This window comes from Pelodiscus sinensis, chromosome 20, assembly GCF_049634645.1.
Source record: "Pelodiscus sinensis isolate JC-2024 chromosome 20, ASM4963464v1, whole genome shotgun sequence".
NCBI lineage: Eukaryota > Metazoa > Chordata > Testudines > Trionychidae > Pelodiscus > Pelodiscus sinensis.
Window position 1 is genome coordinate 26,324,290 of NC_134730.1, and position 21,798 is coordinate 26,346,087.

Genomic DNA, 21,798 nt, shown 5'->3' on the forward strand with positions numbered 1-21,798 from the left:
TCTCATTGGGGGCTCAGTCCTGCCAGCGGCAGAGAATTCAGAGCCCAAATGCCTACACTGCTATTTTACAGCCCGGTAGCCAAGCCGTGGGAGCCAGAGTCAACTGACATGGACCAGCCACAACTGCAGTGTAGACCTAGCCCCAAACAGGCAAACACTGTTCTGGGTCACTGTCCTCATCTATCACCTGGGTCAGCTCTATTTGTGTGACTAGTGGCGTGGGAGTGGAAAGCACTTTCCAAGAGTGGCAGAAACTTTCAACTGCAGCCAGAGCTGCCGATGGGAGGCAGGGTGGAGCGTGGAGGGGGACACAAAGGGGGAAGTTGCCTCAGCAGCACCTGGAGCCCTGGGCCCTTTAAATCACCGTCAGAGCCCCGGGCAGGGTGGGGGAGGCTAGCCCCGAGCTCCACCCCTTCTGCACGAGGCCCTCTCCCTTCCGGAGGACCCGGAGTCAAGCCTTCTTCCTCCCACGCTTACTAGGGCCCAGCAAAGTCTCTCACCAGCCCTGACTGCAGCCAATAGAAAAGTCACACAGAAGAAAGAATTCCTTCTGCTGTCCTAGCCAGTTTAAACTAACCCTTCCTCATCTCGCCAATCACACTGTTGAGTTTCACGCTGCCTTCCGAGATCAAGAGTAATATTTCTGAGAGGCAAGCATGGGCATAAAGTTTTAAATGTCAGGATCAGAAACACCCACGTCGCTTACCTGGCACTTTCAAAGGTTGCTGATGCTGATTTCCCCACAGCTCCAAACCCAACGCCAACAGCTAGACCCTCTGTGAGAGAGACAGAGAAAAACAAGAGAGTTGGCAATTCAGATCAGTCAAGCAACGTGATAAACCAAGCCCCTTCCTCTGCTACAGTAGGTACAGGGTGTCCTCACTATAAGTCCAAGAAACATTCAAAAAAACGTGGACTTAAAACGAAAGTATGTGAAGCGGGGACCCCATGGTTGACTTCTGTTTGTGTCAATTGGTCTTTTTTTTATACTCGCGCGATGAAAGAATAGGGAATGGGAGGACTTAGAACAGAACAGTTCCCACAAACGTCGACGCTAGTGCGGAACCAATGTCTACCAGGGCGACTTACAGCGGGGACATCCTGTAATCACAACAGTCCTGGAGTCAATGTATTTTACATCGCATTCCCATGCTGTCCACACAGCAGGAGGCCGATAGGAGCAAACACTCCCGTCATCTTCCTTTACTCTTTGTGAGGAGCAGGAGAACTGGCCACCAACAGGGTACCCTCTGAGTTTTATTTAGCAGGTCTATACTAGACCCACTAAATCAAACCACTGAAAAATTGATTGCGGCAGCATTGATCTTCCGCATAGTGTAAACATGCTTATAAAGGCTTATTTCCGTAAACAGCAGAACAGAAATTTGTGGTAAGCTAACAATTTATCTTGCTACATACTAACACATTGTGCCTACAATACAGCACCACAGAGATATGAGAAATATTCACTGTGCAGTTGACTGGTAGCTTACTGAAACACACAAATTCTCAATCCTCTGCTGGAGCCTATCTAACAGGTGCATTTTCTTAAAGCTGTCTAATTGCAGTGACCACACAGTCTAATAGGAGAGAAGGGTTGTTAGACCCTCTGGCAGGTGCCGCAGACCTGCAATTTGACATCATTATGTACCACCGGTTCCATCCCCAGAAGTGATGCTTGCAACATCACCTGGATAATTAGCTTATTCTTCTCAGTTCACTTCCTGCCTTTTTCTATTTTCTTCACAAACTCTCCCCCACCGCTCTGCACCCCAGCAATTCTGTTTTTCTTCTTTCAAAACAAAAATTATTCTCAACCGTTCCAGAGCAATATAACTTTTTTTTTTTCTGTTTCTTTCTTTACAGTTCTTTCTTCTTTAAACAGCCAGTCTGCCATGGCTTCTAACCAGGCAGGAGAAGGCAAAAAACAAAAATGAAGTCAGATTTGCTTTTATAATTTGGTGGTGGAGTAAAAGAAGGTTTTCCACAACCACCAAGACAAAAAGCCTGACTTCTAACTGGTCAGGCATCTTGACGCAACATCCAAAATGGCAAAACTGTAGGTCTAGCTCAGAAAAACTCCCATTTGTGAAGACCCTTCTGTGAAACTTAACCGAACTTTGAGTGTCTGAAGACTGCAGCTCAAAGTCTCAGAAGAGCAGCGTCTTTCATATTTCCAGTCAGCTGGAAAAACAGTAAGAACTACGAGAAGTCCTGTGGCACCTTATAGACTAACAGATTTATTGAAGCATAAGCTTTCGTGGGCAAAGACCCACTTCGTCACTTTGCCCACGAAAGCTTATGCTCCAATAAATCTGTTAGTCTATAAGGTGATACATGAGACATCTCGTTGTTTATGCAGATTCAAACTAACACAGCTATCCCTCTGATACTGGACAGCAAGAACTGCCCTTCTCATAGATTTGGGCATTTTCATTTCCCCCTCTCCCCACTCTAAGCTGAAAATGCAGAAATTGAAACAAACGTCTTGGGACCGCTAAGAGCTTTGGTTTGAATATTGAGCAAAGATATAGGATTAAGCCAGAGAATCCCAAATCATCCATCTTATCCTTACTGTAAGACCTCTTTAAGCGTCCACTGATGTATAATATCGTAGCATGGTAATTCCATTGAGTAAAATGGAGTTATTCCACCCTGAGAGCCAACACTAATGTGATTGGCACTGGTGGGACGTGTAAGAATTAACAAGGGCTTGGGTTGCTATACATTAGTGGTAGGGGTCTGGCCAGAGCAATAATTGTCCTTTGAACACGTTTTCCCCCTCTTCGTCCTCGCAGCCTAGAAAGAAAGCTGCCCTGGACAGTGTCATCTTTATTTTGTCTTCTCACTTGCTCTGTAAAAACACTTTCAGGGTCACAGCCTTTGTAATCTCTATATGCTGCTGATTTGGGAAGTATGTAATGTAGACAAGTGCTGATCCAACTGAAAATCCTGTAAACGGGAGAAGGGGTATAATAATATTCATCACCTGCCTATTAATATTCATGTGATAAGAGCTAACACTACTAAATAAGGATTATGGGGAAGTAGTGAGCGATGTGTGAATTCACATACTCAAACGGACGCAGGAGTGCAACTGGTGCCAAATCATTGCTCATTTGGAACGTGTTGGGGGTCGGAGGGGAACGGGTATCTGCAATAAAGAGGACCGTTTACTCCATCCGCTCCTGGGTCGCCTGTTTCTTCTCCAATGGGCACATTACAATACCAAAGCCAGGGTATGTCTATACTGTAGAGTTTTTTCCGGAAAAACAGCTGTTTTTCCAGAAAAACTACACTTATGTCCACACTGCTATTGCCATCTATTGACAGAAAGTTGAAAGAACACGGGTTTTTCTGACAGTGGTAAACCTCTTTCTACGAGGAAGAAGCCTTTTTCCGAAAAAGCTTTTCCAGAGAAAGGCATGTACGGACATGGAAGAGAGTGTTTTTTCCAAAAGAAGAGGCCGCCAGGAAAAAGCACAGGTGCCCTGGTTTACTCCGTCCATAGTAATCACAACTGAAATGCGAGATAGCGTCCAATCAATGCTATCTTTCGAAACTGCGCTTTTGCTGTGTACACGCTCTCTTTCAAAATAAGTTTTTCCTGAATATCTCTTCCAGATAAGCTTCTTCCAAAAGAAACTTGCAGTCTAAAGCTTGCAGAAGTCCCAGATAAACATTGCACTTGTGCAGAATGCCAATACAGCCTCCACAAGGTGTTTAAGAATATCCCCCTGGAATATATGCAAGCAACATGAGACGTGACCAGAGAGCTGAGAGAGAATACGCTGCTACTTCCAAATAGTTTGTTCCTGCAGATGATAAAGGGCTTAGGAGCTATATTCCTGCTTCAGATTCACACAACAGGGTGGGAGGGGGATCAGCAAAACCATTTAGAGTTTTCTACTTTAAAATACAATTTATGGCTTGGAGCAATGTCCTTAAATGAAGCCATTGAGATGGTTTGGATGGCGGCGAGTCTGGTGTTACCCTTCGGAGCTGTGATAGGGAACACAAATGAATCTCCCAGAGGGCAGAACTCAATTCGCCCAAGAGCTAATGTGATTAAATGCTGGGAAGAGCCTAAATACCGGGTAAGAAAACCACAATAATGATCATGCTCCGAAGTGGGAGTCAAAAGGAGCGAAAGAAACGTGCTGGCGACGTGAATGACAGAGAAGCACAAATTGCATCGACACAGGAAACGTAACTAATGGGGAATGAAGATCAACAGATGGCGTGTGGGGAACTGCTTGCTGGGTGGAGTAGCTGCCGCACGGGGAGGGAAGCTATACGGTGGACCAGCTGCTCGAGCAAAATGTAATACCAGGAAGGTAATGAAGAACAGAAATTGGCAGAGGCCCCAGGTTCGTTCCACTCACGACTGAGAGAAGAGACTCTGAAAGTCTCTCAATTAAACTCCGTCCAGATTTGTAGCTACCCTCCCTCTTCCAGCACAAACAGTCAGAGCCCTGAAAGGTCTTCTCCCTCCCCCGATTCGGTCTAATCTCTGCCGGCCCATCCTGGATGCAAATATTTTCAGAAGCCTCTGAATGGATACAGTGACATGCACCCAAGTACCCATCGTTGGTGCCCAAACAGAGTCCAAGTTTTGTGAGGGGGAGACACACCTCCCTCGAGCGCCCCCGTCTGGCTGAGTGCGTGTGCCTGTACTGTCCTCAGTCTTCACCGCCTTTTTGGCTACTCAGCCCTCTGGCCAAGTTATACCCTGTGTGAATGACAACCCCTCCCAGGGTACACGCCTAACAGGGGACCTCTCAGTGCCTTCTGCTGGTGTCTCCAAATCTGTCTCAGTTTGTTTCTCCTCAGTCTCCTTCTCCACTTGGCTTCCCCTCCTGGAGACAACTTCCTAACCCAGCCTCACAGTCAGGCCTGGCCATAGGGCAAAGCGAGCAAGGCAGTTGCCTTGAGCCCTGTGCCTTCAGGGGCCCATGCTGCTCGCTTGCTGCCCTGGCTGGGAGCCGCCTGGCCATGCGGTGCAGCCAACCGCAACATGCCGCCTTGAGCCCCGTAAACACTGGCCGGGCCTACTCACAGTCTGCTCACCATGAGCTCTTCCCCACACTGAGTGCTGCTGAGCTTTGCAGCTCCTTTTGTAGATCTCCCAGGCCTCTGATTGGCCAGTTCCTCCACAGCCTCTCCAGCCTCCTGGAGGATTTATCTATGGTTCTTTCTGGGCTCAGGGCTGCATCCGCCCAGCCACAACTTTGCTTAAAATATTGAAAAAGCCCACAGCAAGCACAATACCAGCACCAGCCTCTTCCTTAGCAGGTATCAAAGTACTTTCACCATTTTCATTTACACAACCCCCCTGTGAGGCAGTTAAATCCGATCACATCAAAAGCAGGTACAGGCACAGAGGAAATTTAAGTGAAAAAACAACATGCCATTCACCTCACTGGGTTCAGAATTCAATGCAAAACCAATCCTCCCTCTCTACAACGCTTCACAAATGGACACCCAACCGTGCTACCGTCTGGAAAGAGAGGGAGACGAAAGGATTACTCCTGGGGGAATTCTGCGCCAAAATTTTTAAAAATTCAGCGTATTTTATTTTAAAATTCTGTAAAATTCTGCATGTTTTTTTAAAATAATGCAATCTGATCACACTGATTTCAATTATTTTGGTAATTTATTTCAACTACAGGGCAATGGCTGGAGAATGGGACTGGGGTGCATTGGAGGCAAACCCTAAACCCCTCTGTCTAACAGCAATGTGGAGTATTCACCCTTTATTTCTAATTATCAATCAACAAATCGATGCAGCCATATGGGCAGCGTTACCTCACAAGCAACTCAAATAGCAGGTACGCGCTGGGCGCTCAAGCTCACAACTGATGTTGACCATCTCCAGAAAGGTCAGTAGCAACAGACACATTTGGAAAGGAAATTTTTCAGTCCACAAATTTAAACCGGTGCTCGTCGCTACAGCACCATAAAGCTTTGGTAAGGCCACATCGCCCTTTACAATAAAGTTCCTTTACAAAGCAAAGAAGCCTTAAAATGTTTAGACCTGTTTTATACTCCTGAGGGAATTCACTAAGAACATGCCTGGCGCTGAGGCGGTTTCTGCCTCAGGGTGTTGCTTAGGAAGGATTGGTTCCTCTAGGGCTACCCTGCCGGATCGCAAGAGCATGTACTGGGCTCCTTCCCTGCTCTATTCCAGCCTAGCTATCCAGTTGTCACGAAAGCTATAAAAAAACCAAACTGGTTGGGAAGGTCTGTGTCTGGCTTAAGCTTAATCTTCTGTTTGCCCCTCTGAAGCAGCCCAGAAAACAAAAGAAAAAAGCAAGAGAAAAAAACTGCAATGCTTGCACTCAAAAAAAAAACCTGTGTCCTTTTAAAAATCCTGGGTTCTCAAACTAATCCCACTTCTGCCACCATGTCATGGCTCCTTCCCCACTCTGGCATGAGAAATGCAGAAGTGGGGGCCAGCAAGTGTACCCCAAAGCCTTATCTACCAGGCTTTGGTATAAAACTTCCCCCCAAATCTTAAATATCCTAGATTTTGGGAATAAAACTTCCGCTGCCACCACCCAAATATTAATAACGAGATTAGGGAAAAGATCACATGGGAAATCTCACCCCTATTATAACGGGAACAATTCACTCTGCAGGCAGGCTGCTACATTCTGATCTGCCTGAGGGGCAACAGCCTGCCCTACACCTATCACCTCAGAAACACCCCAACGCCCTGCCCCTCCACGCCAAGCACAGTCCTCCTTCTCTCACACAGGCATGACCGTCCGACCCCGACCACCACCCTGGCAGTGATTTTATGTCTCTACCAGCTGCTCTGGGCGCCCACATGGACCTGCCTACAAGGCTGGGGAGGGATTCTTGACTGCTCTTATGGATTCCCTTTCCTTCCCCATCAGGGATCACTTTCCCACGAGGAAGTAAAAAAATCTGCGGAGGTCATGAATACTGCGCACGCGCAGTGACGCACGATTCCCAAAGATGTCTGTTTCTCTTTTCACTGTTGAGGAGGCGCTCAGAAAAGATTGTCTTGGAGGCCAAACAAAACCAGGACTTAATTACGAGAGCAGAAGGATACAGGGAAGCACAACCCTTACAGTTTCAGACTCAGGCAAATAAGCAATCCCGGATTCCTTGTTTTGGGGACGCCCCTCCCTCACCGGGGTTCAGAGCTCAGGCTCCAGCTCGAGCCTGAAGACCTGCAAGAATATATTTAGTGCCGCAGCATAAGCCCGAGTCAACTGACCCGAGCTCTGAGACATGCCGCTGAGAGTCTTTTGCACTGTAGCCGTACCCTGAGAATACCGAAGCTAGTAAGGGGGCAGCGTTTCCTATGCAAATACATGAAACTGTAGTCTGGTATCTTAGTCTTCTAGATTACAGAGAGGTTGATTCTGCTTCCTAAAATAGTTCACACTGAGGTATATTCACAGGCAATTATAATACAAATCTATTAGAAATGCTAATGTGAGCCTTTGAGAGACCGGGGGAGGTAGACAAGCTCGGTGTAGTATGAAAGCTTCTTTTTCACCACCTAGAAGTTGGTCCAATAAATGTATCTCGCCCACCTTGCGTTTCGTGGACCCTGGCACTAACAGAGCTACAACAACTCTGTAAGCAATGCGTGAGCTTTTATAAGATTACAAGGAGAAGCAGCTAAACACACAAAAATGCAGCAATTGGGGCTTAGGAGCAGAGCCTTGCTAAGAGTTTGAAAGGATATGAAGCTCTTAGGGATTGGATCAAGGCCCCGCTACCCAAGAGTCAGCGTCTTTGCTAGGATTACCCACATTGCTACATTCCCTTCCCTGGAATGATGCAGCTCAGAACGACCGGACTGAAGCATAAGAGAGGGCCAGATAAAGAATTCGCTAACAAGGGGACGCACATGGAAAGTGAATTTCCAAAGGAGATTAGATACATCGAAAGTAAAAAAAAAAAAAAAAAACCCACATCCGACTCGGACCAGAACTTCCTATAAGCCGGTAAGCATTACTGGCCTTGGATTAATTGCCAGGGCATTTGGGGGAGTCAAAAATTCCACAAAGGCCACAGGGGACTTTGTTATTGCCAATCAACGGTATGCAGAAGTTACTCAGGCTACATCTACACTGTAGCCTTTGTCGGCAGAAACAATGCAAATGAAGCACCCGTTAGCATTTCTCGCCCTCTCATTTGCATAGTCTCTTCAGATCTATTCTGCGTAAGAGGTTTTTGCGCAAAAAAACCACGGCGTAGATGGGGCAAAACCCCCTTTTGCACAAGAGTCCTTATTCCTCAAAAAAGGAGGTATACGGGATCTTGCGCAAAAGGGTTTTTTGCCTCGTCTACACTGTGGGTTTTTTGCGCAAAAACCTCTTCTGCAAAATGGATTGGAAGAGACTATGCAAATGAAAGCAGGAGAAATGTGAATGAACGCTTCATTTGTATTGTCGCTGGCGACAAAGGATGAAGTATAGACGTAGCCTCAGGTGCCTTAGTGGCACTGGCAGAACTAAACCCTAAATTAAAATAACGAGGGTTTCACTTGATCCTAGTCAGTCATACAGACACAGCTTAAGAAACCCAAACTGGAGATGAATTTAATTCTGGTAGAAAGTAACAACACTGAGGGTACGTCTAGACTACAGGCTTTTGTCGACAGAGGCTTTGTCGACAAAGCTTCTGTCGACAAAAAGCGTCTAGACTACATCCAGTTCTGTCGACAAAGCAAGCCGCTTTGTCGACATGAGAGTGTAGACACAAAGGACAGTGTCAATGCAATAACGCCTTCTGTCGACAGAACTCTGTAGAACGAGGTTTACCGCCGTTGACAAAACTGCCAAGTTCTGTCGACGTTATGTAGTATAGTGGTAGTGTAGACGCAGGTATAGTTTTGTCGACAAAAGTCCACTTTCGTCCACAAAATCCTGTAGTCTAGACATACCCTGAGTCTGCAATGGGGATGTAAAATCCTATTTAATTGGTTAACCAGTTAAACAGGAAGTTCAACTGAGGCTCCCTGCCACAGCAGGGGCTGATCCAGCCCCACCAAAGCAGTCCCTGCCTGTATTCCCCTCCTCCCCCACCCTCGAGCAGTCCCTATCTGCGGCAGGCCCCCTGAGGCTAGAGCTGCCCCCTGCGGATGGGGAGCTGCTCCAGACCTCGCTGGCTAACTTTCACATCCCTAGTCCTTAATTTAAGCTCTGCACTGACACAGCAGCTCTGCGGGAACGGCCCCAACCATATTCCCCTATGAGGAATAGGCTGGAGGGTCAAGAAGTCACTGAAGTCTACAGGGCTCAATCAGAGCTTGGACTTTCTTCTAAGGCTTGGGTGACGCGGTCAGCTGTCCACAGGGACCGTTTCATATTCAGCAATGAGCATTCGGCACCATCTTCATAGGAAATCTCCGATTTTCTTCTGCCACCTGAGAATTCTCCTAGGCAGCAGGACTAATTAGACAGGCCATGGGAATGAAAAAGAAAGAGATCCTGCATGTCATGAAGCAAAATACAGGACTATGTAGCACTTTAAAGACTAACAAGATGGTTTATTAGATGATGAGCTTTCGTGGGCCAGACCCACTTCCTCAGATCAAATAGTGGAAGAAAATAGTCACAACCATATATACCAAAGGATACAATTAAAAAAAAGAACACATATGAAAAGGACAATTCAAATTTCAGCACAGAAGGGGGGTGCGGGGGAGGGGGGGAAGGTAAATGTCTGTGAGCTAATGGTATTAGAGGTGATAATTGAGGAAGCTATCTTTGTATTGGGTAAGATAACTAGAGTCTTTGTTAAGTGTCGAATTTTAGCATGAACAACAGTTCAGAGGATTCCCTTTCAAGTGCAGTTTTAAAAGGCTTTTGAAGCAGGATGCAGGTAATTCAGTCGTTGAGACAATGTCCTTTCTGGTTGAAATGGCAAGAAACTGTTGCGTGTCATTTGGAGCTAAATATCATCCCAGTCTACTTACACACTCCATAGCTATAAGTCATTCATTGCTAGCTGGAGCCTCCTAGCATTAAGCTATTGTCTTAACGTGGAATTGGTTTTTTATGCACGTCTCTTGCTCATGAGGGTGCAGCGTTGGCTCCGGATTCCCTTCAGATGTTACATGGCTCACAGAAGATGAGGGGTGGACGAGACCTCAGGAGATCAGCTAGTCCAACCCCCTGCCCGAGGCAGGATCAACCCCAAACATCCAAGTATAGGTTTATAGAACTTGGCTCCTAGCTGTTAAGTTGCTTCATTAATCTACGTGCTGGAGTGTTCCATTAAGTATCTGTGGACTCCAAGATGCACTGCTCTTTACTGTACCACTTCATTGCTATATAAGGAGGCATAGTAAGGAGGGTGAATCCCACAGCCCAGGAAAGGGCCAGGACAACTCTCCTCCACCCTAGACCCCACCTTTCCTGGCCCCTGCTCCATTCCTCCCCTCCTCTTCCTCGCCCTTACTCTGCCCCCATCCCGCCTCTTCCTCCTCCCCTGAACAATGTGCCTAGAGGACTAGCAGAGCTGGGGTCAGTCCCCCTCCACCAGCTCCCTGGCAGCAGCAGGACAAGAGGAGCAATGAGTCCCCAACTAGCTCTGCTCCCCAGCTGCATTGCTCCGTTTCCTAAGGGTGAGTATGGGGGCCCGCTCCTTCCCCAAGCATCCATGGATGCTGGCCCCTCCAGCTGCTCACCGACCCTTGTCCCTCATGCCCATGGTGTGGGGGCACGATATGACCCCCTTATATCCCCACTATGTATTACCTCTGGTCTCTATTTGGAAGAGCTGAAAGCCTACAAACCTGAGTGGTGAAACTGCATGTGCATCTGCAAGCAGCGACGTCCCCAGCACGCTTCCCACAGGGCAGGGGGCTCAGCTTTGCAGTAAGCTGGAGAGGACGGGGGGAGGAGGGGAAATTGCAACCGGAAGTCCCCAGCCCTGAGATTAGAGAGGAACATTTCCACCCCCTGGCGCTCATGATTGGAGCTGCTTCCCCCACCAGCTCCCATGGGGGCAGCTCAGGCAGGCTCATGAGTCCCCAGTGGGTTCTGCTGAGGACTGAGTACCACTGCCCTAAAACCTGCTATCGTGAATTATTTGTCTGGCGGATTGTACCAACACTTAATGTGTGACGAGAGTCTCAGGTGGGGTTCCATGTTTGTCTCCCCTCAGGCACTCCAAATCCAATTATGTCTGGGTAAGGGCTCACCCTTTGCGGCTGTGGGTGTGTCTGCAATGCCTCCACCCAACTAGACTGGAGGTGTCCCTGATGGCTTTCCTGGTTGGTCGCCTGGAACCAGGCTTTTTATCTCCCTTTTTGTAGCCGTTGAGGAGTTGGGGGGACCCAGGCCCACCCACTCCTCTGAGTCCAAGCCCAGAGACCCTGTAAGTAGCAGTTGCCTGCTAAGTATCACTGCGGTCCGCTGCTGTCTCATCCCTGGACCACTTCCCCAAAAAGCTGCTCTGTCCAGCCGTCTCTCTCAGGGCTTTGAGGTCACATTTTTCCCCACACTCTGTTCCGGGTTCTGCAATTTGTCGCAGTCTGTTAAGGGCTAGTCTTCAGTGGCTGGACCTGGGTTTCTACCAGATCTGAAGGCCAACTCACACTCAGAGCTGTCCAAGGTGCTGCTGTTCTCCCACTCCATCCCTAGGTCTGACTAGCTCGAGCTCCAGTGAGGAACTACCAGGCACTGGCTCAGCAACTTCTTTTATATCAGCTTGCTGGCCTATGACTGGCTGTAGCAAAAGCAGCCGCTCTAGTCTGCCTGGAGGACCTCTTTTCTGCTCTTTTCCCTGGGGCAGGGTGCACTACCGCTAGCCTCCAGCAGGCGGCTTTGCATCTAGTCCACTCCATCACAATGCCCCATTTACAAGTATTCACTCATCTAGCAAGGGTGCCCTGGAGATATCCCTTTCAAGGTAAAGACTTTGCAACGAGAAATGAGCTAGCAATTCTGCAAATGGTGTGGCATTCAGGAAGGGTTCCCTGCTTGCTCTGCAGGACTAGACAAGGTAACAACTGATTTACCTTGCACTGGGAGCAGACCGGTCTAGCCAGATGGTGGCATTTTCACAGTCATTCCTCAAACCACAATCTACAAGAGAATCACAGCTCCTCCCACTCCAGCACAGCACCAGGCACCGAGTGTAAATATAGACCTCTCCTTCGGTACTCCGCACGCTCGGCACAGGGCTTCACGCTCCGATGGTGAAGCCCCGATACCAGGCACGTTGTAAACTAGAGGAGCAAGATCTGAACGCAGAACTGAGAACCAGGAATCCATGAGTCTGTTCTGACCCTGTGCAATTCTTAGCGTCTCCTCTGGTTTTCTCTCTGTAAATTCAGAAAAACAGCACTAAACTAACGCACGCCTGTGGCGTGAGGATTAAGTAATGCTTGTAAAATGTTCTGAAGATTAAAAAGCTCTCTCTAAGGTCTATGATAATATGACTGAAGAACAATATTACTTTGCATATGTCTGGGGATATTTAAGGACTCTGAATGGCTCAGATGTTAAATCAACCCCCTAATTAAGAGGCCCATTCCCTCTCCCCCCTCAATCCTTGCTAGCATAATTACTACAGGTATCACATTTAATTATGATAATTTGATGGCAGCAACACTGCATTCTCCCTGAGCGCCTTTATTACCCAGCTGCATATAAGATCTACCCCATGGTGAGGCCAAAGCGCAATATTACAATTACCCTTGAAGTAGAACCTACTCAAAGGACATCACATTAGCATTCATATGTAAAGTACAATACCCAGAAGCTGTAATGATTGCAATTCTTGTGCAAAGATGCAGGTTTCTTCATAGCTAAAGAGGCTGTGCTAGTGGATATGATTCTCTGTCTCCGTCTGTCTCACACATGCAATTAGAAGCTTGAAACCGTGGTTTTGTGTGAGAGCGCGCGCGCGCACACACACACACACACACACACACACACACACACACACACACACACACACACACACACACACACACACACACACCAGTTGGTTTATTTTGGCAGGGTTGCTTGACAGCACAGATTTGTAAACATTCTTTGCTATTACAGAGTTTCTTGGGGGGCCCCAAATCATGCATCTCCAAGATGTATTACTGAAGCACAATACAGTAAAACTCCAGTTGTCCGGCATCCAGTGGTCCGGCACTCCTGCTAGTCTGGCACCACCGGGAACCCGGAAGTGCTCCAGGCAGCCAGACAATTGGAGCTGCTCTGCCCCGGGTTTCCCCGAGTCAGCCGCTGGTCAGTTTCAGCAGCGGCTGACTTGGGAACGCCTGGGGCAGATCAGCTGGGGTGCTGCCGGGTTGGTCCCGCAGCGCCGCCCCGCCATCCCCCCCACTCCACCCAAGACCCCTCATAGCCCCCCCTTTGATAGTCCGGCACATCTGATAATCTAGCACCCCCTGGGTCCTAAATGTGCCAGATTATCAGAAGTTTACTGTACTGAGTAATTCTGCAGTAACCAGTGTCCATTCTAGTTGTAAATTAGACAAGTATCTTGTCACCAGTTTAGAAACCTCTGCACCTTTGCTTGAGGAGTAAAACACCTCAACTTCCACGTGCTGCATGGGTCTGTCTTAGCAATGTATTTGACCCCTGTTACCAGAGTCTCTGTGCACCTCACCGTCTTTAATGCAGTTGCACTAAGTCCCCAATTTCGGAACGGGTCGTGTGGCAAAAGTTCATTTGTAAGTCGGCTGTTCAGAACTCAGAACGCATTTTCCCACAGAAACAATGCTATAAATGGTAGTTAGGTTCCTAGGCCAGCTCACAAAAGCCTACTTAATCCAGAATGGTGCTGAAATACTGTCTATTTGCAATGAAAAATAGTGGAAATAGTTTTTTATTTAACCTTGAATGCTGCTGCTTGACAAAAGGCAGGTTTAATTAGAGGAGTATGAGGAGACAGATGAAGATTCTCAAGGGGATTTCTGGGTATCCCTGGCCACCCCTCCCACTATGGGATGCACCCTGCCCCGCTCACCAGGAGGTGGCGAACGGTGTGAGTGAGGGCCGGAGGAGGAGCAAGGGGTGGCCATTCAGCTGGCTTGGCGGGTTAGAGAGAAGCAACAGTTTCCTCTTCAACCACTAGCAGCGTGATTGCTCCCCCTGCTCCTCTGGGGTCCTCCAGCCAGCACTTGCACTGCTCACCATCACCTGTGCCTCCTGCCTGCTCCCTGAGGCTGCTGGCGAGCTTTTGTTTGTGTGTGCAGATGTTCGTACGTCAGAGGTTTGTACAAAAACGAGGAGTTCAGTAGCACCTTAGAGACTACCAAAAATATACACGCTGTATAGGATCATGAGCTTCTGTGGGCAAAACCCACTTCCTCGGATGAGGTTTGTAACTCGGGGAGGGCCTATCTCCCCGCAACACCTTGAGGCAGGCAGTGAGAGCTGTACGCCTCTGCCCCCCCCCCCGTACGGGGGACTCTGAGGCACAGAGGGAGGAGACGGCTTGTGCGGGGGGAACAGAGGTACTCACACCCTAACCATTCATCCACTTCGCTCCTCAAGGGCTGGGGAAGAGGCAGGACTAGTTCCGATTCCGTTTCGCTCTGTGATGTGAGCTTCACTTTCTTTGCTGCACCGAGCCACAATTCTTTGGGCTGGAGCAATAAACCAGATGGTCTCCTCTTCATACCCACCCACCCTTGAATGCCACAGATGAGGAATGAAGCGCTCCGCCCCCAAAAAACCCTCATTCTGGAAGTTATACTGAGATGACCCAACATTTAATTACCGCCAGAAGGCATTGACCATCGCTTAACAAATAGGCCTTTGAATCTTGCTGATCAGGATGGGGGTCGGGTGGGAACTGCAACAGGAGAAAAAAAAGTAGATCGCTGTAACTGGGTCCCTTGAGCTGGAAAGAGACCAGCAAGAACTCGCCAAAAATGAGCCACAAGGTTCAAGTGTCAGCAGCATGAATTTTGGTGCTAACTCTTTCCTAAGGAGGACAGCACCTGAGGGCCTGTCCACACCTATTACGCTGTAGTTATGCTGCCGCAGTGCTTAGTGAAGTGGCTGCCTATGTCAGCAGGACAGCTTCCCCGACAGCCAGTAGCTATGTCGACGGGAGAAGCCCTCCCATCAATGTAACACTGGGGTTTATGTCAGTAAAACTGCGTCACAATGGGGAGTGGATTTTCCAGACCCTAGAGTGATCCAGTTATACCAACGTAAGTCTGTAGGACAGACCAGAACTCGGCCTCATCATGGGAGGGAGGGTGTCTACTTATTACATTAAAGGAACAAACAGTGAGTAGCCTTGTAGCGCCTTTGAAACAAAGAAAAAATATATATGTAGTATCATGAGCTTTTGTGGGCAAAGTCCACTTCCTCAGATGAGCAGAGTTTTGCTCAAGGAGGCTCATGATAATATCTTTCACCAACAGAAGTTGATCCAATAAAAGAGAAAAGTTTCTCCGTTTGCAGGCAGAGAGACAGAAGTACAGAGGTTTAAAACGGCTGACCCACGCTGCAGAGCAAGTCAGGACAAGAGCTGGGAACAGAAGCCAGCCATGGGGGGGGGGGGGGGGGGGGGGAGTCTGCCCTGTTCAGACCACTAGGCCGATTAAAGTAAGGCATGATGGATGTAAGAGAGGGTGAATGGAAGTCTGGACAGAGGTGTTTTGCTGTCATTTATTTATTGGCTGTGACACAAAAGTCTCAGATGGGGACAATATATGAGGATAAAAAAAAATCAATGGGAGATTTATTGAGGAGATTTTTCTCTTGAAGTGAAAGGATCAATGAGAACAGAGACAGGCCTGATGACATTTTTAAAAAAGCAGTGGAGCGTTTCAGCTGAAAGAGAAATTGGGAAGGCAGGTGGCTTCACAGAGAATATTTGACAGTAAGAACACATACAAAGGGCATTTCTCGGGAGGTGATATTCACCCAACTTCCCCTGGGCTTGAGTTGGCTGCAGTGTTCTTTTCCTTAGGGAAAGCAGTCAAAGAGCCCAGTTTTGTTTACACCAGGGTGGGGAACTTAAGGCCCGGGGGCCAAATGCAGCCCCCTGGTTGCCTGGATCTGGCTCCCAAGGCTTAGGGCCTCCCCCAGCATCGGGGAGCCCGTGCCAGCACTCCAAGACTCCCCCCCCCCATTACCCCTAAATGATTTTTCTGTGGGTCAGCACGGTTTCCACGATCTTACGACGGAACTTGCAAGAGAATTAGGATCATCACTTTTGAAATGGCCGGCCCTGCACTTTCATGGTCTCAGTCAGAAACGAGACATTAGCTGTTGCATGAATCCCATCGTTTCCGTGACAACAAGCGACTAAGCCTCTCCCAAATTATCAGGTTGGCTCTGAAAGCGGCCTCCATCATGGCACGTGGACTTTGGAATCCCAGTTTCTTGGAAATCAGCATTGACTGTGGGCTGGCTACCACAGTGAAGCCAGTCTACCTACACGAGGACAATTAGGGTCCGTCTACACAGCCCCTGGCTAGATCCACAGAACCGGCTTGCTCTACCATGTTCCAGTTAGCTGAGGGGATGTTGCCGATCCGGTGGATGGGCTTTGAAACCTGGGGATGGGCATGGGGTTTGGCCCAAACTGAAGCCTTCCTACACAGCATGCTTAGCAGGGTAGCGTGAGCCCCACAAGCGTGAGCCTCTGGACCCCAGACTGGGAGACTCAAGGCCATGGGCTGCGGAGACGTACCCTTAGAAACCCAGCGCTGTTTGGTCAATTTGCATGAACAAGATGCAAATCCCGTGCCGGCTTTGAGTTCAAAGGAGAGACTTAGAAGTGGAACCCCCCACGCTATCCCACCCCCATTTTCTCCTATCGCCCACAGAAGCATCCGCCCAAGCGAGGCCAGCTGAAAGACACGGATTCAGTGAAACGGATGCATATTTTAAGTACTATCCTTTGCAGCGGATACGGCACAGTCGGCTATTTCTAGACAAGTCCCTCGCTAGCTCTTCTTCATTGCTAAGGCTGGAGAATGCTGGGGGGGAGAGGGGCAGACACACGCCTCCGGTGCCAGTCCCTCATCCCCCTGCTTGCTAGTTCCCAGGCCGCATCACTCAGAGGAGATGGGGCGGGGTGGAACAAGGATGGAGAAGAGGCAGGGAGGATGGAGCAACTTCTCATCCACGGTCACCTCCTGGTCCTTTTCTGCAGAACTGCTGCTTAGCCAGTCAGTCCCCAGCCTGTAACGATGCTTGGGATTCCTCCGTCCCAAGGGCAGGACTCTGCACTTCTCCTTGCTGAACCTCATCTGATTTCTTTTGGCCCAATCCTTCAACGTGTCTAGGTCACTCTGGACCCGGTCCCTGCCCTCCAGCGAGTTCCAGCAAGCTGTGCCTGATAGCAGAGTCATCTCGGCTATACTTCCCTTGTTTGCTTATGAGGAAGGCGCCTGAAACAGTATCAAGATTCTTCCTGAAGTCGGGCTTTCTCACATCAACTGTTTCGCCCCTATCCACAGGACGTAGTATCCTGGCAAAGACGAATATTCGGTGAGTTGCCCTGATGAGCTCAACAAATCCACGTTTGGCTTTCCTAGACAGAGAACAGCCACCGGAAAGCGACGTTCCGTTTGACCCGGCTCCCATCCTTGGATGCGATGATGTAGTCTCACCAGATCCTCCCCGCCTTTCCCCCCGGCCTTGTTTGGGGCTGCAGCCTTGCAAGGACAGATGGCAAGAAGGCTGGGCCCCCAAATCCTTGCCCCCACCCCTTCAGCCTCCATCGCCAAAGCCCAGCTGCGACCGCGTCCCTTGGCGGGTCCCTGGGGAAATTATGCTCAAAGAGCTCAGAGCAAGGAGTCCAAGGTCACCGAGCCTGTCTCCTTTGTGAGTGAAGGTCCAGGGCCGAGGCCGGGCTGGATTTCCATGGCAAAGCATCTCCCAGGACCTCGAGTCAAGCAATCACTGCTGCCATAGCAACCTCGCCCGCCTAGCTGCTCCTTGCTTCTCCGGTGCTTAACTCTGGCAAGGTGGAATAGGTATTTCCTGACTGCTGCTCCTCCTGCCACACTGGGGACACTCTGCAGGTGGACAAGGGGGCCCTGCCCCCCCCTCACTCCCCAAAGACACCCATCTCAGAAGGTCGCCCGGGGCTATAGGGATGGAGCATCCCCACTGGCCTTTCCAGGCCCAGTTCCTCTGGCTTCCTTAACCTGGCTATGCTCATACTGCTCACAGAGCAACAGTTAAGCATGGAGGAAGCAAGGAGCAGCTATGCAAGGAACACGCATTCCACGTGCAAGCAACACGACACATCACGGGCTCCCTTGCATATTAAAACGCATGACCCTTGTGCTTCGGCTTGTATGAGCAACTGACAAACCCATCTTATCCTATTTACACTGTCAATCCATGTCATCTGGATGCTTCGAAAGGGATAGATTAGGTTCTGTCCAGTTGGATCTCCTCTCCTCTGCTTCTTCCCCTCCTGCACAAATACCCTTTCAATGCAGCATTGGCAGTATGGGTTTGCATCCATTTACTTGAGATTTGCCTGTGTTTAAAGATAAATTTTAACGATGTGCCCGGAAGGCAGTAACACTCTGCTGAGAGCAAATGCCCAAACTGTCGCTCCCACCAATAGAGCTCTTCCAGTCTCCAAAGCACCATACAAGCATTCAATCATCTTCCCAACCACCACACAAAACAAGTACAGTTTTATAAGGGGGAATCCAAGCAGAGAATTTAAGCGACATGACCAAGGTCTCAAAGGGAGTAAGTGTCAGGGCTGAGATTAGCCCTCACGGAGTTCCTGGCTCCCGGTGCAGTGCTTCTGGTGGTGCATGTCCATGGCAAATTCCTGGAAATTTATCACTGTGCTCATTAATGAGCTGATGATTTTTACGTTAAAAAAAACAAACCCTTCTGTCCGGAAACCATTTTGGAACCCTGTTCCTTCGATGTCTCACAACGGAAGGGGGGTTTGCAGGGGATTCGGTAGCCTTGTATCCTCAGGAATGTGCCTGCTTGTCCTTCAGCAGCAACGTTCACCCTAGTTCCATGAATGTGTCAATTGCTTCTGAAAACCTCAGCTGCTTTTAATAAGAAATATGCAAAAGCAAAACACGTTGCACACTTGTTCTCCCTGGTGAAGTGCAGCCCTTCCCCTTGTCTGTAGCAGCTGAGTTGTTAAGAATTGGGTTCATCTGTCTAATTTAGAGATGCAAACAGCCTCCTTCGCTCACTAGCTTAATCCAACCTACTTTACAAATAGGGATGTTAAAATGCGGGTAATTGATGAACCATTGAATCGTTACAAATTCCAGCGGTTACACACAAGGCAGGAGCCAGCTTCTCAGGAGCCGGCGGGTGCCCGGAGCCAGCTTTTATGCTGGCTCCCAGCATGCACCGGCTCCCACCTGCCACCATGCTCTGATCCAGAGGCATCAGTACAGAGTGGTAGACAGCTCCCTGGGAGCCGGACCGGGAGCTGCATGCAGCCATGTAGCCATTTAGGTTGCCCGTTTAAACGGTTACACTCATACATCGCTGCTTTACAAGTGTGAACAGACCTTCAGACCGCTTTGGAAACCCCAGCTGCAACAAACACTGGTCTCAAACTGCGGGTTTACAAGTAGCAGAAAGCAGGCGAACCAACTCGGACACAGTGTCCCGAGTAACAAACAGCGAGACGCAGCAGCAGAATGCTTAAAAAATTAGATTAAACCTCCCGAAACTGGAATTCCCTGATCTGGCAACATCCATGCCAGCAGGACCACGGATGTTCCTGGATAGAGAACATAGCCTAGCAGCAGGAGGGCAATCCAGGAGGGGGATGGGCTGAAATTGTGGGACAGGGCAGAGGCTGGGGCTGGAGGCAGCCGGCAGCAGCCCACAGCAGTGGGGCTGGAGCTGGCAGTAGCCCTACAGCCTGCGGCAATAGGACTGGGTCAGAGCAGCCCGCGGCACCACAAGATGGGGCTGTTGACAGCTTGTGGCAGTGGGGGGCTGGGGCCAGAGCCCCGGGCAGCTCATGGATGCGGGGCCAGAGCTTGCGGGCGGCCGAGGGGCAGGAGCCTGCTCTCTCGGCAGCGGGACCGGGGCTGGCAGCAGCACTAGCGGCCCATGGCAGCATGGGGCCAGTGCCTCGGACAGCCCACAGAAGCAGGGCCAGAGCCCGCAGGCTGATAAAGGGCTAGGATTGGGGCTTAAACCATCAGCAGCCTGACCAAAGCCAGAGCCAGCCCCTGGCAGCCCGCAGCACTATGGGCTGCTGGAGCCTGGCAGGCAGTCCATCTGGGGCAGCAGCAACAGGGCCAGCGACCAGCAGGGAGCCCGGCAGGGGTTGGAGGCAGTCTCCCCACCAACCCTCCCCGCCCCCCCGAGCTGGCAGAGCCCACGGCTGTGGCAGGAAACCTTCTCTGTTCTGGCAAATTCCCTGGTTCGGGACCAGTCAGGAGCTGAGGGAGCAGGGTAAGAGGTGTCCAACCTGTAGCAGGGTGCTGGAATACGCTTCCCAAGGAGACAAAAGCAGCCCTGGGAATTCAAATTGCCTTCCCTTCCGAAGAGGCTGGAAGTGCAGGAGGCAAAATGTCTGGGGCCAAACTGACGAAGTCAAGAACAAAATGACGAAGTCAAGGAGAGGGAGAGAGGGGCCAGGCTTTCTCCCCAGAACCCCCATGAGCCGCGCCTGGCGACGGCAGGTCACGAGGCAGTGGTCTGTCTCCTAGGCAGGCGCATACCAGCGAAGCTGCAGCTGCTCCCCCCAGCTCCTAATTTCTCTTTTATACCTAGATGTCCACTTCCTGTTCAAATGGAGTCACCACAAGGGCTCTGGAGAAAGCCAGGAGGCTGAAGGGAACCCTGGCGGCTTGTTCTTGTGGCACCAGGTTTTATTTTGTAGGCCAGGTACGACAGCGGCGGACAGGAGAAGACACATCAACTGGAATCCCCCCGCGGAACGAGCCACCATTAAAGCGCTGGAGACTGGAGATGAGAAAGGACAGCCCAGGTGTGAACAGATGCGTCCATCTCTGGCCACAACGGCCACCCAGAGGTTCAATCGGTCAGAATCGCATCAGCGAGTGCTCCTGCTGAGGGTGGGCAATCATTTTTTTTGGAGGGGGTGGGTCACTTGACAAAATTTGATAGTGGTCGTGGGCTGGCTCTGCTCCTCGGAAAAGGTGGAGCCTCAGGCGGAATGGGGCGGGACATCGGGCAGAAGGGGCGGTTCCCTCTAGGCGCCGCCTCTGGTGGGGAAAGGAAATTTCACTCCTCCCCACCCTTGGGTCTTGATTAGCCTAGGGGCGGGGGAGCGACAGGCTGTGGGCCAGATCAAACGGCTTGGAGGTATAGTAACAACCCTCATGGAGCTCGGGGAAGACTTGCCTGGAAGACTCAGCACAAATGCAAACACTTCAAGCCCTGAATCAACACCAAATGTTCATACTTGTTGCGTTGGTTATTAACGCCTCGCCGCGGCACGCACCCGCGAGCAGCTTGCCGAGTGCTTTATGAATAATTCATTTTCATTCCCTTTCAGAAGACCTTGTCGGGGAATTCTCGCCCGCTTAGACAATGCTTTCATATTTATGACAGTTATTTACATTACAGTTATTAGTTAGCATGTAATTATTCTGCATATTAATGGCATTGCCCCAAGGTTCTGTAGCTCTTATGTCGCTAGTTAGTGAAGGCATTGAAAAGGATGGTGAGTGGTTATTGCTTTAACAGCGGCGAGGAGTCCTGTGGCACCACAGGGTATGTCTACACTACCCCCCTAGTTCGAACTAGGAGGGTAATGTATGCATACCGAACTTACTAATGAAGCCCGGGATTTGAATTTCCCGGGCTTCATTAGCATAAAGCCGGCGCCGCC

General features: G+C 49.7%; 1 protein-coding gene across 5 annotated transcripts in view; it reads right to left on the reverse strand.

The window, feature by feature from the left end:
- The window catches only part of SLC39A11 (solute carrier family 39 member 11), a 309,601-nt gene that overhangs the window by 76,639 nt on the left and 211,164 nt on the right, over positions 1–21,798 (reverse strand). For all 5 annotated transcript variants that reach the window (XM_075904010.1, XM_075904012.1, XM_075904013.1 and 2 more), the window contains one exon: positions 707–776. In XM_075904010.1, the coding sequence (XP_075760125.1) occupies positions 707–776 (70 nt within the window). The remainder of the gene's footprint in view (positions 1–706; positions 777–21,798) is intronic.